The sequence below is a fragment of the Podarcis muralis genome, chromosome 2, assembly GCF_964188315.1.
Source record: "Podarcis muralis chromosome 2, rPodMur119.hap1.1, whole genome shotgun sequence".
In the NCBI taxonomy this organism is placed as follows: domain Eukaryota; kingdom Metazoa; phylum Chordata; class Lepidosauria; order Squamata; family Lacertidae; genus Podarcis; species Podarcis muralis.
In genome coordinates, this window is record NC_135656.1 from 91834452 (window position 1) to 91849137 (window position 14686).

General features: G+C 41.1%; 1 protein-coding gene across 6 annotated transcripts in view; it reads right to left on the reverse strand.

Annotated features, from left to right (window-relative positions):
- Positions 1-14686, reverse strand: part of LOC114590891 (contactin-4) — a 531471-nt gene that overhangs the window by 92019 nt on the left and 424766 nt on the right. For all 6 annotated transcript variants that reach the window (XM_077925018.1, XM_077925014.1, XM_077925015.1 and 3 more), the window contains 3 exons: positions 14060-14196; positions 12220-12349; positions 493-643 (listed from right to left, as the gene is read on the reverse strand). In XM_077925018.1, coding sequence (XP_077781144.1) covers positions 493-643; positions 12220-12349; positions 14060-14196 — 418 coding nt within the window. The remainder of the gene's footprint in view (positions 1-492; positions 644-12219; positions 12350-14059; positions 14197-14686) is intronic.

Consider the following 14686-nt stretch of genomic DNA (forward strand, 5'->3'; position numbering starts at 1 on the left):
TTATTTGCACTATTGCTACAATCTACACATTCCTCTATATCACCTCAATCCCCCGTCCCCAAACATGGCAGGCCGCAAATACTAGGCAATGCTGCAGGGCTGTCACTACTCTAACTCAGCCCTCCTCCCTCTTCCCCTGCCACTGCAAATGACAAACTAAACACTGCAATTGCCTAGTTGATCCTCAAATAATTTCTGTTTACCAGGACTCTCACAGATTGCAATGATCTGAAGGATTCTCTAAAATGGTATTTTGATAGCTATTCTCTTGAAGCTAGTCAAAACAAAAATACTGTTCTTTAAACTATATGAAGAGGCAGGTGATGTACAGTGAATTTAGGAATCAATAGGGTTTCCTTCTCCCTTAACAGCAAACACCTGAGCTTTTCACAACAATCATTGTCAAACCAATATTCATGGGAGGTATAAAAAGATTAGCAGTCACAAAACACAAGCAGCAGATTTTTATTTTTATTTTTAAAAAAAGATTACCTCTCATTTTCTTTTAGGATCTCTTTTCCTTTCTTCCAGGTAAAGGTAGGCCTTGGAGAAGCTTTGGGTTTACACTCGATTGAAGCGTCACCACCAACTTTGACAAAAGTTAACCTTTTCAAGAAGTTTTTTGAAAAATCTGGACCTACAGCTGAAAGACAATAGGTAAAAGGGCTTAGAACACGTGAGAAGTATTATCCAACTCCTTTTTAATAAAGCATTTTTTTTAAGCTGAATTTCTTCACTACTGATCATGTACAGCACACACAAGTACATTTCATAATGGCGCCTCTAAAGCAGGGATAACCAACTTGGTGCTCTCTAGACTCCCAGCAGTTCCAGCCAACATGGAGAGTGGACTGGAATGATGGAAGTTGTAGTCTAACCACTTTGACGGGTACCACATCGGAGAGCTGTTGGCTGCGAGAGCAGATGTCTTAAGCAAACACATAAACGAAACAATGGCTTGCACCCCAAGATGCACTTCTGTGCAAGGAGGGAGCCTTGCTTTTTGCCAATTCCCCTACATGTTGCACCCCTTTGTAAAGCTGTTCCTGAAGGAGGTCCCTGGAACAACCTGAAAATTTGGTGGGAAGCAGTCTGAAGCAAGAAGGGAGAATCACCTCCCTCTAGATCCAAGTCAAATCTGCAGTATGATTTCACTGACGTTACAAATATTGGACACTATGTAAGATCCTCTTCTCATAAAACCTTTACTGTCTGTATGGCATCTTGAACAATTAGGGTACATTTATACTAGAGGTCCTGGTTTGCAAAGGCACTGTAAGTCTCAAGTCCCCTGTCAACCAAAGGAGACTTATCCTGTGAAGACTAACCTGAACTCCACGTCACCACTTAGAAAAGGTACAGCATGAGACATGCACATCTCCCTAGAAGCTTCATGACCTCTATGTATGTTCATAATACCATGATTGCAAATTTAAGTGGTAATCAGTACAAATGTCAATAAACCCCTCAAGTCAGATCACGCCCCCTATGAACTGTGTTTTTCCCCTGTAAGTCTGTGTACCTTATGGTTCTATGTCTTCCTCTATCTCTGTGTTTCTCTAGGTCCATGGGCTTTGCAAGAAGTGTGACTATTCAAAATGTTGCCTGCAAAGCACCAAAGCGCTCTGGATTTGTTTATTTATTTTGTTAAAGGATAGCAGCAGGGTTTTTTGTTGGTTTTGTTTTTAAAAAGCTAAAAGCTTAATTTAAGCTTTTTAATCTTAAAAACAAAAACCTGGAACTCTGATGGCCCATCAAACAAGCTCAGGAAGGGGGAAAATACACACCTCAGCCATCTCTTAATTATTTTAAGATATGAAAGAGCAAGAGACAAACCCCCACTCTCCCCATGGGTTATGGAAGAAAGTGAATTTCTTTTATTTCATCTACAAAGGCTCCTAGATTTATTTATCTGTAATTTGGCAGCCTTGATCCATTGAAGAGGGGCTCCTGTGACTGTAAATTTCATCCACTTTGGCTCAAAGGGGAGAAGTTAAAGCCATTGTCAGAGTTTCTGTTATTGTTTTATACAGAGCAGCTCAGAACCTGAAACAAAAATCAAAGCAGACAGAGCACAGTGTTTCAGAAACATAACTGATTGTTTTTTAAAAAAACAACAACGCAGAGATACAAGACGAATTTTTGGGCCTGTGCACACCCCTAATAGCTATACCATATAACACCATAAAGGACAGAATCAAGGAACATTCAAAGTAATATTGATAAACTGGAACTCTGGCCTGCAACCAAAATATGTTCAACACACACACACACACACACACACACACACACACACCTCATACATACAAAAAAAATCATAGGCATAATTTCAGTCTGGGGGAGACTTGGCTTGACAGCCTTACATGTACAAAGGGTCTATGTGTCTTATTTTGTTACAAGCTGAACATGAGACAGCAGTGTGATGCAGCTACTACAAAAGAGAATAGAAAGCAATAGTTCTACTCTATTCTGCTCCAGTTGAATCACCTCTGAAGTACTGTCTTCAGTTCTGGGCGTCACATAATAAAAAAAGCACATTATCAAAGCAGAGTGTGTCCAGAGGAGAATGGCCCTAATGGTTTGGATACCAAGTCCTATGGTTGAAAGAGCTGAGTATGTTTAGCCTACATGAGAGAATATTAAGGTCTTCAAATATCTGAAGGGCTTCATGCAAGGTGGAGGAGACTCGTTTTCTTATAGCTCCAGAAGGCAGGACTAGAACAAATGTGTGGCGATTCCAGGGAAGCAGATTTCCTAGTGGTGAGAATTGCTCAACAGTGGAACATATGGCTTCAGTGGGCTCTCCTGTTTAAGGAGGAGTTGGACAGACACGTGTCAGGGAAGCTCTAACTGCATCCAGCAAGGATTTGATGACCTTCAGGGTACCTCCCCAAACTTTCTTTGCTGTTGCAGCAGACAGGAAGGACATTTTGTTTGTAGTAACATTTTGGGCTAGTATCACCTGATACTCTGGCAGGGTTAGGGAGGAATCTAATGTTAAAGGATGGAAAGGAAAGAACAGGCCACAAATAAAACAGTTACGTCAGCTGCAGAAGTGGTGGGAAAGGAGGCATAGCTCTGGGAAGGAGATCTGGCATTAGCATTTGTCAAGATGTTAGATGTGTGAAGGGGCAAGTCTTTGAATGGAACAAGAAGAATGAAGGAAGTTCCATAAGTGCTCAAAAAATGCAGGACCAACAATGATGAGTGAAGTGGTGCCAGGCATTTCAGAGGAAGGGTAGAGTCATAATGAAATCTTACTCACTGAATTCTAAAAATAATCATAATAAAATCCAATAAAAATCCACTGGAAAACTAGAGATCAACCCTTGTTTTCAATCTGGTTCCCTTCCCTGCACTGCAAGTAATCGGTCCGACCGTAATAGCATTTGCCTGCTACAACGGAAAACATATAACTACTGAACACCAAGTGGCAAACATGAGGTTTGTGAATGATACGACAGAAGAACATATTATCCAAGAATTATGATTAAGCCTTTATTTCCTGCCTGCATTAAAAATTATCAGTAAAAGGCAGGTACCCTTATTCCTAGTAGAGAATATAGCTGCTTAATTCAAAATGAAGGAGAGCACATTATTGTGTGAGCGCTCTAATTAAGGAACATTCTAATTATAGCAGACTTAGCAATGCATTTGTTGGACAGCAATGCTTCAGCTTCGTGTTTCACTTTTAATATATTTAGGACATCTATTCATTCCACATCCAAATTTAAGTCTCTTGGCACTGCAGTAACTTTTTGCAGAAACAAAGCATGCTTGGGTTCTTTGTCTGTTATCAGCACACAAAATACAGCTTTTTGAAGTATTCCTCAGATTAGAAAGGCATCACCCTCTGGGCCTAAGGAACTAGGTCCTTCATCTGGATCAGCACTCCTCTTGCAGGACACCTTAAGGCCAATTGATCCAGTAGAGGCTCCCATTGACAGAAAGGGGTGTGTGTGGACATTTCAATCAATACTTCCTTCCCCCTACAACTGAACATTCTACTGCCCATGCTGTTTCAGAGTGTAGCCAATGCACCTCCAGTATGCTTTCAGGATGGACAAGGTGCTGCACAGGAATCCCATTCCCATTTTGTCATCAACATAGTCCTATGAAACTCCTGGGATCTCTATATCCAAGTCAGAGTTTCCTTTTAATAATCCAGCATCCTCTTTTCACATGGACAACCAGATGCCTAAGGGAAGCCTGCAAGGAGGACTCAGGCTCACCAGAACTTTTTCCCTCCTGCAGTTTCCAGAAACTGGTATTCAGACACATTCTGACTATGGAGGCAGAGATTAGCCATCATGGCTAGAAGATACTGACAGCCTTATCCTCCATAAATTTTCTTGATTAATCCCAGAACAATGGACAAATATATTCTTTGCAGGTAGACAGTTAATAGCATTTCTCAGTGTCCTGCTCCTCCCTTTTGGCCAACCAAGTGGGATGGACCGCTCTTGATAATGGTTAGTCTTCTGAGATTGTCCAATTTCTGTTAGCTCTTATGCTTGACTGTGCTAGGGAATCCTGGTGCATCCGTATTCCTTCTTTAGAGAAAATCTTTTCAACAAGCCTTTTAAGTATTGGAACTATTTTACATGTGGAACTATTTTTAAATGTTTGCAATGTTTTTATATATGATTTTTAAAAAAATAATTGTTTTATATATGGAACTGTTTTTAATTGCTTTTGCATTTCCCTTGATTTATGGTCATTTTATGATGGTATGTTTTACTGCTGTACCCTGCTCTGGGACCTGGTAAAGGGTGGGTAAGAAATCCAATGAATAAACAATATATGATTTCCTAGTTACATTGGCAGCAAAAGCGGATGGAACTGGTGCAGAACAGAGATTGTCCACTCCAATGGGCACATAGTAGTGGTGCTAGCTCAGTCTGTAGAGTATGAAATTCTTAATCTCAGGCCCTTGGGTTCAAGCTCCACATTGGGCAAAATACTCCAGGATTTCAGGGGGCTGGACTAGATGACCCTTGGGGTCCCTTCCAACAATTCTATGATTCTATGAATCTAACATATGTCCTCAATTTTCCAAATTCCAGTTCAAATACAGCCTTGCCACAAAACGTCTGAAACAGGCCATCATCTACTGCCTTGAGAATAATTTTCCTCAGCACAGTGGCTAGAGAGAAAAAGCCTGAATTTTTGTGACAGGTCACTGTCCCTGACAGATGCCTGTGCAAAATACCTCCAGTGCCCAGTGACCATTATAGATGTTTGGCAGCCTGACAAAGGGACAAAGCAAGATCTCACTGAGACTCTGGAGAAAATTAGGGTCACAGGGCATGGGCAGAGAAGGCAAGCTGCTCAGCATTCAATGCAGTCCCTACCCTTGAAAAGAAATCCCAACAATAAGATTTGGTAAATTCTTAAGGTCTTAAGGTCTTAAGATACAGCAAACACAGCCACTTTTTATGCAATATAGATATATATTGTATGAAAAATGCCATGTTCAGTGGATGCCTCTTGTTTAGTTTTAATTTTGTTTGTTTGTTATGAGGAGTTTTTCAAAAAATTGTTTATTGGAGATGAGTTTTTCTTTTTAAAAACAGAACGGTCAATCTCATGTACAGGCAAATGATTACCTGTTGTTGTTACCTCTCCCCCCGTACACAAATACTTGTTTAAATTATGTAACAAAGGACTCCCTATATAATGGTATTCCCATTTGAATTTATTTTTACATGTCCAGGAAAACTTTCAATATAGAAATGGTTGCAGGGAATTTAATAGCTGCTGTACAAGAATAAAAAGGCAGCTGAATGTTCCAAATGTGGTTTGAAAAATGTTTCTTTATAAAGAGAAGAGTTTGCATGTAAAACCAAAGTGAAACACACAAACATGCTTTACGGTTTTTCTATGTGTATATGTGCTAGCATCTGAATGAGATGTGTGTTGTCCTAGTCATTCAGTAGATACACTTGTGCTGGTTTTAACCTTTAAAGCCCTATACGGCCTAGCACCCTCGTACCTACGGGAACGCCTCTCCTGGTATGCCCCACGGAGGACTTTACGGTCTGCTAATAATAACATCTTGGAGATCCCGGGCCTCAGGGAGACTAGACTTGCCTCAACCAGGGCCAAGGCCTGGTAGAACGCTCTGCCACAAGAGATCAGGGCCCTGTGGGATTTGACATCTTTCCACAGGGCCTGTAAGACAGAGTTGTTCTGCCAGGCCTTTGGTTGGGGCTCAGTCTGACTCCCCTTCCCTTTTTGTATAAGAACTCGTAGGAAAGAGGCCTCCCAGCATTCTCACAGGCCCATATAAGATCAGCACCAAACAGTTGGGCCTGATGAGCATTTACTGTTCCCAACCCAAATCCTGCGGAATGCCATCTAATTCAGATTTTAATTTGATCCCGACTTGTTTTTAGGAGGTGATTTAATTATTGCTTGATTTTATACCAGTGTTTTATATTTGATGTTAGCCGCCCTGAGGCCGGTTTTGGCAGGGGAGGGTAGGATACAAATAAAAGTTTATTATTATTATTATTACTGTTCTATTGATGGAACTGGGAGGCAGCCAGAAGGTCACAGTTCCTCTGACAGCATAGAAACATGAAAGTATTCCCTCCACTCTTACACTCATTTATTCAGAAACCTTCAAGTACTCTGGTTACTGGTAATATACTTTACATGTTCTCTGGTTAATCTAGTACAAGACAAACTGGAAGTCCTTGATTTTATACTATAATTTGTAACCAGTGTGTAAGGCAGACTTCTATAGCAACTGCTGAATAGCCTAAAGAAGAATCTATGGCTTTATTTGGATTTCTTTTATACGAAAGAAATCCCTAATAGATTTTGCCACTATGGATTCTAATTTGTTGAATGTTACTTGTTCTTTCCTCCAGCAGCAATAATTTCGGGGTGTTCTCCCACCACTTTGTAGGCATCTATCCTTTTTAATAAAAAAATGCCCAGCAAAAACCAAACACTGGCTGCTCAAGGAACACCTTAAACCTTCCTCTTTAGAAGAGATTAAAATTACAATATTGAACATTCTCTTTGAAATAAATCAGACACAATGCTATCTACTCACAAATTGTATTAACTGTTTTAAAAACAAAATATTGGGCAACTGACAACATAGTTCTTGACGGTTACCATGCCTATGAAATCAAGGCCTCTAAACTGCTCGGATGTCTATATTGATTCTCAAAAGGTTTCTTGGAGCAGTACAAGGGAGCAAAACACCTGGTGACAGCAAAAAAGAAAGATGGTTTTGGTAAGGAAGGAGAAAGGGACGGGCAATTTGACATACTCATTTTTGGAAGTCTTCTATCTTGATCCAAAGACGTTATATTGGCATCAGTTTTATGGAGAATTATATGGGACTAGATTACAATCAAACAATCCCAGTGTGTAAATTTGACACATCAGAAAGTCTAAAAGCAAGATTTGTACTCCCATGTTACGTTTAGTGTGAACTAAAGCCTGCACATATCATAACATAATTCGTTCCAATGTTTTATGTGAACAGCAGACACGTGGCTAAAAATTATGCACGTTATCAAACAAACACCCAAATCAAGGTCAGTTTCTTGGTCATTGTTTCTTCTGCTTGTATGGCTTAGCCTATACAGTCTCATAGATAAGAGCTCCTGATTACAGAGCAAGGTTATATTGCTGACTGCATTAAAAGGTTCTGTTTCTGGTTCACTGCAAGTTCATACTATGGCACCAAACCATAGAAAGGGCAGTGGGGTCATGCTGCTGGTTTCACTGGCCCTTGTTGCATGTTTCACTGGCCCTGCCCTCAACCTGCAAACACCAAGGGTGGACTTCTGCAGCCTTTGTGCATAGATTTCAAGGAAGGTAGTCTTCTATGCAAGAAGAGAAGAGGAGTTTGGACTTGATATCCCACCTTTCACTCCCCTTAAGGAGTCTCAAAGCGGCTCACAATCTCCTCTCCCTTCCTCCCCCACAACAAACACTCTGTGAGGTGAGTGAGGCTGAGAGACGTCAGAGAAGTGTGACTAGCCCAAGGTCACCAAGCAGCTGCATGTGGAGGAGTGGGGAAGCGAACCTGGTTCACCAGATTACGAGGCCACCACTCTTAACCACTACACCATGCTGGCTGCCTGGATTCCTATGTCATCAGATGTTCAGCTCATGAGGAACCCTATGCAGACATCCTACTGCCCCTTCAACAAGCAGAAGGAGAATTTTCAGCATGGCATGGGGGTCGGGAATACACTTCTGTGAAATTATGGGGGAGCAGTGCTAAAAGTAGATAAGAACACAACTAACCATAGCAGGGTAGACACTACCACTCCCTGAACAACACTTAAATCCTGGACATTATGAGGTGGGGAGAGAGGAAATGCCAGCTTCCCGATGGAGGCTGTTGAAAGCAACTATGCCCCCGCCTCTGGCAGAGAGCTTTAAAAACTGTTAAATAAAGCTAAAGAGAGATAATACCGATCTGCCGTCCACTACAGGACTTTCTACAATTCCCCATATGGGCCAATGTAGAAGAGTGGCTGAGGACAAGCACTTAACTATGAAGGTCTTACAGAGGTCAAGTAACACCAAGGGAAGCTGGGGGAAATGTTCACAGGAGTATTACATCTTTTTCCGAATTCTTCCTTACCAGCAATGCACAACACATTTTGCACACAGGCTGTTTTATGCTGAGAATTTACTTTTGAGCAGTTAGAATCTTTGGGAGCATCTAATGATGCTCACTTAACCAGTGTTTAAGGCATGAACTATCATTTTAGTGGGGGAGGAGGGAAATCTGAAGTCAGAACTCTGGCACCTTAAATCTACATGCTTCTGTCACATCAGAACAGTTCAGTCAGCAACTAGAGTGCACACTGGTAGGAAACCACAGGTAGCTCCTGTGAGGTAGCATGTGTGTGTGTGTGTGTGTGTGTGTGTGTGTGTGTGTTGCTAATTAGAAATTCTGCTATTCTTCAGAAAAGGCTTACATGCTATGTGCTCTAATCTGAGAGCACATAGCATGTGCTCTCAGATTAGAGCTCTAAGTCTTTTCTATTGGAGGAAGCTCCTCTGGATCTTACCCACAGCTCACCCATTTGTTTGCTTCTTAAAACCCACGTCAGCATGAAGCCATCACTACATCTTGTGGAGATGAATGCTGGACTCTGATCATGTATCAAGCTTAGATAGCCAGTGAATGCATGTCACATCCACATTTTTGCTACTGTGAAAGTTTCAGGAAACCCCACTTGAAAGGCATACCCACGGAAGAAGAGGAAGAAGAGTTTTGACTTGATATCCCGCCTTTCACTCCCCTTAAGGAGTCTCAAAGTCGCTCACAATCTCCTTTCCCTTCCTCCCCCACAACATTCTGTGAGGTGAGTGAGGCTGAGAGACTTCAGAGAAGTGTGACTGGCCCAAGGTCACCCAGCAGCTGCATGTGGAGGAGAGGGGAAGCAAACCCCGTTCACCAGATTATGAGTCCACCACTCTTAACCACTACACCATGCTGGCTACAGATCATGGATCAAAGCTATGTTGCGCTCTGTGTTTTTCCAGGATTTACAATGTTAGATTCCATGTGCGGAGAGACTACTGAAGACTTTGGATGTTTTGTAATATCTGTTTATTTTTTCCAATATACAGATTGGCCAGGAGGGAAGAAAGAAATTGTAAGGACAGTACCAGACCAAAAGCAGCATCAGTCCCCAGCAGATATAACAGCACTCTAGCCACCTCCCGTGGCTACTTCTTGCTAGCTGGTTGGGGAGGTGGGGGCGGGACTGTGGAATGCATTTTCACTCTGTCCAAATCCAAACTGCATGGACTGCTTCTTGCAGCCTCCACCACATATGCACATGTGACTTAAAGCACCTTCTACTGAACATTATTAGATAAAGAGAAATGAGCAGCCACTAGTGGCCATTAAGGAAATCCCTACTGCTCATTATCTAGATGGAGAGGGTCACCTCTTCTCTTTGGCCCAGCAGAACAGCATGATCCATAACAGGGGGAGAGATTGTGTTATGGGGCATTCACTTTTACAACCTCTTTTTTATTTTAAAAAGCAAGGTAATTAGACTTGCAATCTTCCATGTTTCTTCAAAAAAGATTCAATCAGTGCTACCACACTGTAATGCACAGCTGAGAGGAACTCAGACACCAAAGGCTGACTTCTTTCATTTCACAAAAAGTCACAAAATGGCATAAGGAGGCTGGGATGGGAATGGAGTGCCAAAAGAGGACCTGTAGCAGTCAAGCCCTGAATATGCTTTTAAAGCAAGACTCTGTGGCACAATTCAAGTTCTTAAAAATGTGAAATGCCCACATCAGAAGCACTAAAACTGAGGATCCCCTCAGTGTGTAAAGAGTGGAGTAATTACAGATTTACTGCACAGAAAAAATACCGTATAGTTGGTACTAGGAGGTCTAGGAACACAGGAAGCTGACATATACTGAGAATAAGACGGATATTGACAAGCTGGAATGCGTGCAGAGGAGGGTGACCAAGATGATCAAGGGTCTGGAAACCAAGGCTTGTGAGGAATGGCAAAAGGAGCTGGGTATGTTTAGCCTGGAAAACAGAAGACTGAGAGGAGATACGATAGCCATCTTCAAATATCTAAAGGGCTTGCTTGTTTTCTCCTGCTCCAGAGGGTAGGACTCAAACCAATGCCTTCATGTTACAAGAAAGGAGATTCTGACTAAACATTCTGGTGGTAAGAGCTGTTTGACAGTGGAACAGACTCCTTCAGAATGTGGTGGACTCTCCTTCTTTGCAGATATTAAAGAAGAGGTTGGAGGGCCATCCGTCATGTATGATGTAGTTGAGATTTCTTCATTGAAGTGGGTTGGAGTAGATGACCCTCAGGATGCTTTCCAACTCTACAAGTCTATGATTCTATGAGTCCATCTAGCTCAGTATTGCCTGCACTGACTAATAGTTTGTCACAAGGGTTTCAGATAGGAGACTTTTCCAGTCCTGCCTGAAGATGTCAGGGACTGAAGCAAGCTATAGCCCTTCCCCATGTCTTAAGTTCCAGTTGGACCAAACAGCTTGGATATGGATGCACAGGAGAAAATAAAAACCAGCTCTACCAAGCCAGGAAATCCTAGCCCATTGGACACTACTTAGAGAACTTCTTGATCAATCTGTTTATAAATTTTCCAAAAAATAAAATAAAATGCAGAATGTTCTATTTATACCACATACAGTTACTACTGAGTGATGTTTATACTGGGCAATACTAGCAATGGCTGACTTCTGAATGATTTGCAACAGATCTGTAAGAGTTTCTGGCTGCCAATAAGATCAGCAACAAAGATGACTTTCTCCTTTCTTAAATTAAGCTGCTGAAATTAAGAAAGCACAGGTGTCGGGTATGGAGAACCAGGAGCAGTAAGTTCAGTATTGATACTGAAAATAATTTCCAGGGTGGAAAAAGTGCCTATTCTCTTCTCCCCCCCCCCCCCCAAGTTTCTGTTGCACATGAATCTGGCTAATGTGCCTCAAAGTTGTATTAAGATCTTGCAAAAATGAAATCTGTCAATCCCTGCCCTAGAACATTTCCCCATAATCCTCTGTAATATGCCTGTGTTCCCTGAAGTTCAAATCTGGGACATTCATAGAATCATAGAGTTGGAAGTGACCCTGAGGATCATCTAGTCAACCTTTTTATACCTACCACCCACTAATGCATCTTTCTTGATGGTAAAATTTCCTTACCACCCACCAGTGCTTGATGGAAGGATGATTCGTCTTGTGCCATAGAACCCCCTACCACCCATCTAGAATCTTGAAACGCCCACTAGTGGGTGGTAGGGACCAAGTTGACAACCCCTGGTCTAGTCCAATGCAGGAACATGAAGTTGTCCCATATGGGAATCGAACCCAAAACCTTGGTGTTATCAGCACCATGCTCTAAGCAACTGAACAATTTGACCACCAAATTCTTGTACTAGACTATGCATAAAATCATCTATCCTCTCCCCTCCAAAGTATGTATTTGTAACAGCTGAAGCAAAATGATGATGATTGATGATGATAGCAAATATGAAGTGTTTATGACTTGTTCATGTATGCAGACAATCATTGTGACAAGGGATCAAGCTGCTCTGAGTGGGCCTTTTGCCTAGACTGATATAAATGCTGATAAAAATAAACATTAGTTATTTGTGGACTTCATTAGAGGCAGCAAAACAGGCTAACATGTATTTTTCAGTATTTGTTAAGTAAAAGGAGCCCACCAATTACGCTCAGTTCTGCGCTGATATAGATGGTCCCATGTCTATTTTCTGCCACACACTGATACATGCCGGTGTCCGATAGGTTCACACTGGTGATGGTGAGCGTCCCATGCTCTATCAAGATTCTTTCCTGCAAAATAGCAAAAGGCACAACACAATTTTGAAAAGCTCATATTTAGAATTTATGCATTGCTGCAACCAGATCATTTATTTTAACCTGTCTGGGGGAATGCAAGTTTATGAACAATTTACATGATGTCATCTATTGATAAATAATTTATATCGCATTAATTGCTGAATGGAGGAAACCAATATCGTAGTTGGTAAATGCCATTTAAACAGTATATCACCCCCTCCCCAATTTAGATTAATAGTATCCTCAAGTACATAAACTTGCAACTAATACTGCTTCTGTCCTGTAGTGTGTTGTGGTTTAATCATGCCAGGCATGTTCTTCAGAAGATTTGGAACAGCAGAACTATTAGCTTTCCGCTCCCTTGAAGGTTAATGGGAACAGTAATCACATTCAGTGTTGCAAAGCTATTGTATGCAGTTCACCCCACCAGAATTAAAACAAAAATCAAAACCCCCTAAACCCTAAAGATGTAAATGTTAATCATTTAACGATCCTTACTTTAGTCTAATGTGATTTAAGTTCAAGACCATCTGCCAGTGACCAGCATGAAGCAAGTGAAATTAGCATGTGGAACAAAAGGACCCTGCAATCATTTGTCAGCCTACGGATATGGAACTCACGTTATCAGTTTTAATCAGTACAGCATTGTGTACAATAGGCATCCGAGTGTATTTTTAACAACGAAACATATAACTAATATAATTTTTAAGAAACTGACCGACATTCTACTTGGCTGTTGGGTTGCAATTTTATGTTTGCATAATCTTTATTAGAGCTTGATTGAATCTAGGCAACTCATCAAAGAGCAGGTTAAGGAAAAAAATCTGGTCACTCTGATAACGGAGAGTGAATAATTTGCCTACTTTGCCTATATAATTGAGACATTCAAGGCCTGAAAGGATCTCCTCTGGTGAGACATGGAATGGAAAGGGTGCTAATGAGATTTCCTCCTTTTCCATAGATCATTAATCTTTAGGCAGTTCATTCTGCCACTGCTAATGGTAGGTCAACTCCCTTGTTGTCAGTTCTTGCAGAGATCTGAAGAAGTTGAATGGGGTTACTATTACAGACCAGAGGGCTTGTTTACCTCCCATAAAGTTCAATTAAAAATCAGAAGCTCAAAAATGGAAATGGAGGGAAGGTGTTTTATACAGCCTGAGTAAGTATATTCCCATTCACTCTTTTCACAGTTCACACTTACACTTAACTAGCGTTTCTATTATTACATTTCCTTCCCCTACAGAGTTGTACAGAGTGTAAAAATATACAGCCATTTTATGTACCCTTCTTCTCATAGCAAATGTCCTCTGGAAATGAGTCCCACAGCTTCTAAGTTCCAGTTGATTCAGAGAAACGCTTGTCAAAGGCAGAAAGTGGCACTTAAATGCCTAACTTTCATTGAACATTTGGCTGGGAATTAGGTGCCTGAGGGTAATTTCTGCCTTTGAAAAGTATGGCTTGAAGTGTCATTGTTTTAACTACAAGGAAAGCTCAAGGTGATTCTGTGACATTCACTCAGCAGGGAAGGAAGTCTGCAATGGGACAGATGGAATTTTAAGGCCACTCGGTTTCATTAATTTCTTTTTCTCAACAGCAACAAACTATACAGAGATGAAAAAGGTCACCACTTCACAACAAATCCTTTCAAGTTTTGTCACCCAACTCAAAAGCATCAAGGACACCAAGCCTGAATATTACTCATACCTGAGGGAGAAGCAGTTCGCCATCCTTTAGCCAGCTGTATGAAGGCTTTGGTCTCCCATTTGCCTTACATTCCCAGTATATGCTTTCTTCCATGGCCACATGAGCGTCACTTATTTTCTGAATCCAGTTTGGAGGAGCTGCAAGGAGGACAGCAACACTCTTTTAAGCAAGTGTTTGTTTTCTGCGTGCCATTAACCTTCAAACGCCTTTCTTCCTAACATACACATTTATATAATACCGCATTCAAATATCATATCATTGTTCTTGAAAGTGAATTGGATCTCGTCTCTAAACATTAGAGACACAGTAAAAGAAATAAGGAAATATGTTTTCCTTTTTGCAGATATTAGTAGCAAGAAAGTTTTAGCTGGATGGCTTCCCCCATTGCATTAATCCAGTGTACTCATTGGTTTAAATGTGCTGAAGTGGGCACAGACTGCCAACTTATAGGTATCCCCTTCTCCCAGGAAACCCTGAAACTGAGGGCTCCAAGGGTTTGTGAAAATAACAATTCTCAGAACTGGCACTAAGCTACAATTCCCAATATCCTTTGGAGAATCTATGACAGCTAACCTTGTAAACCATTTTTAAGTGTGTATGTGCTCCCTATTTCTAAGGAAAGCTGTA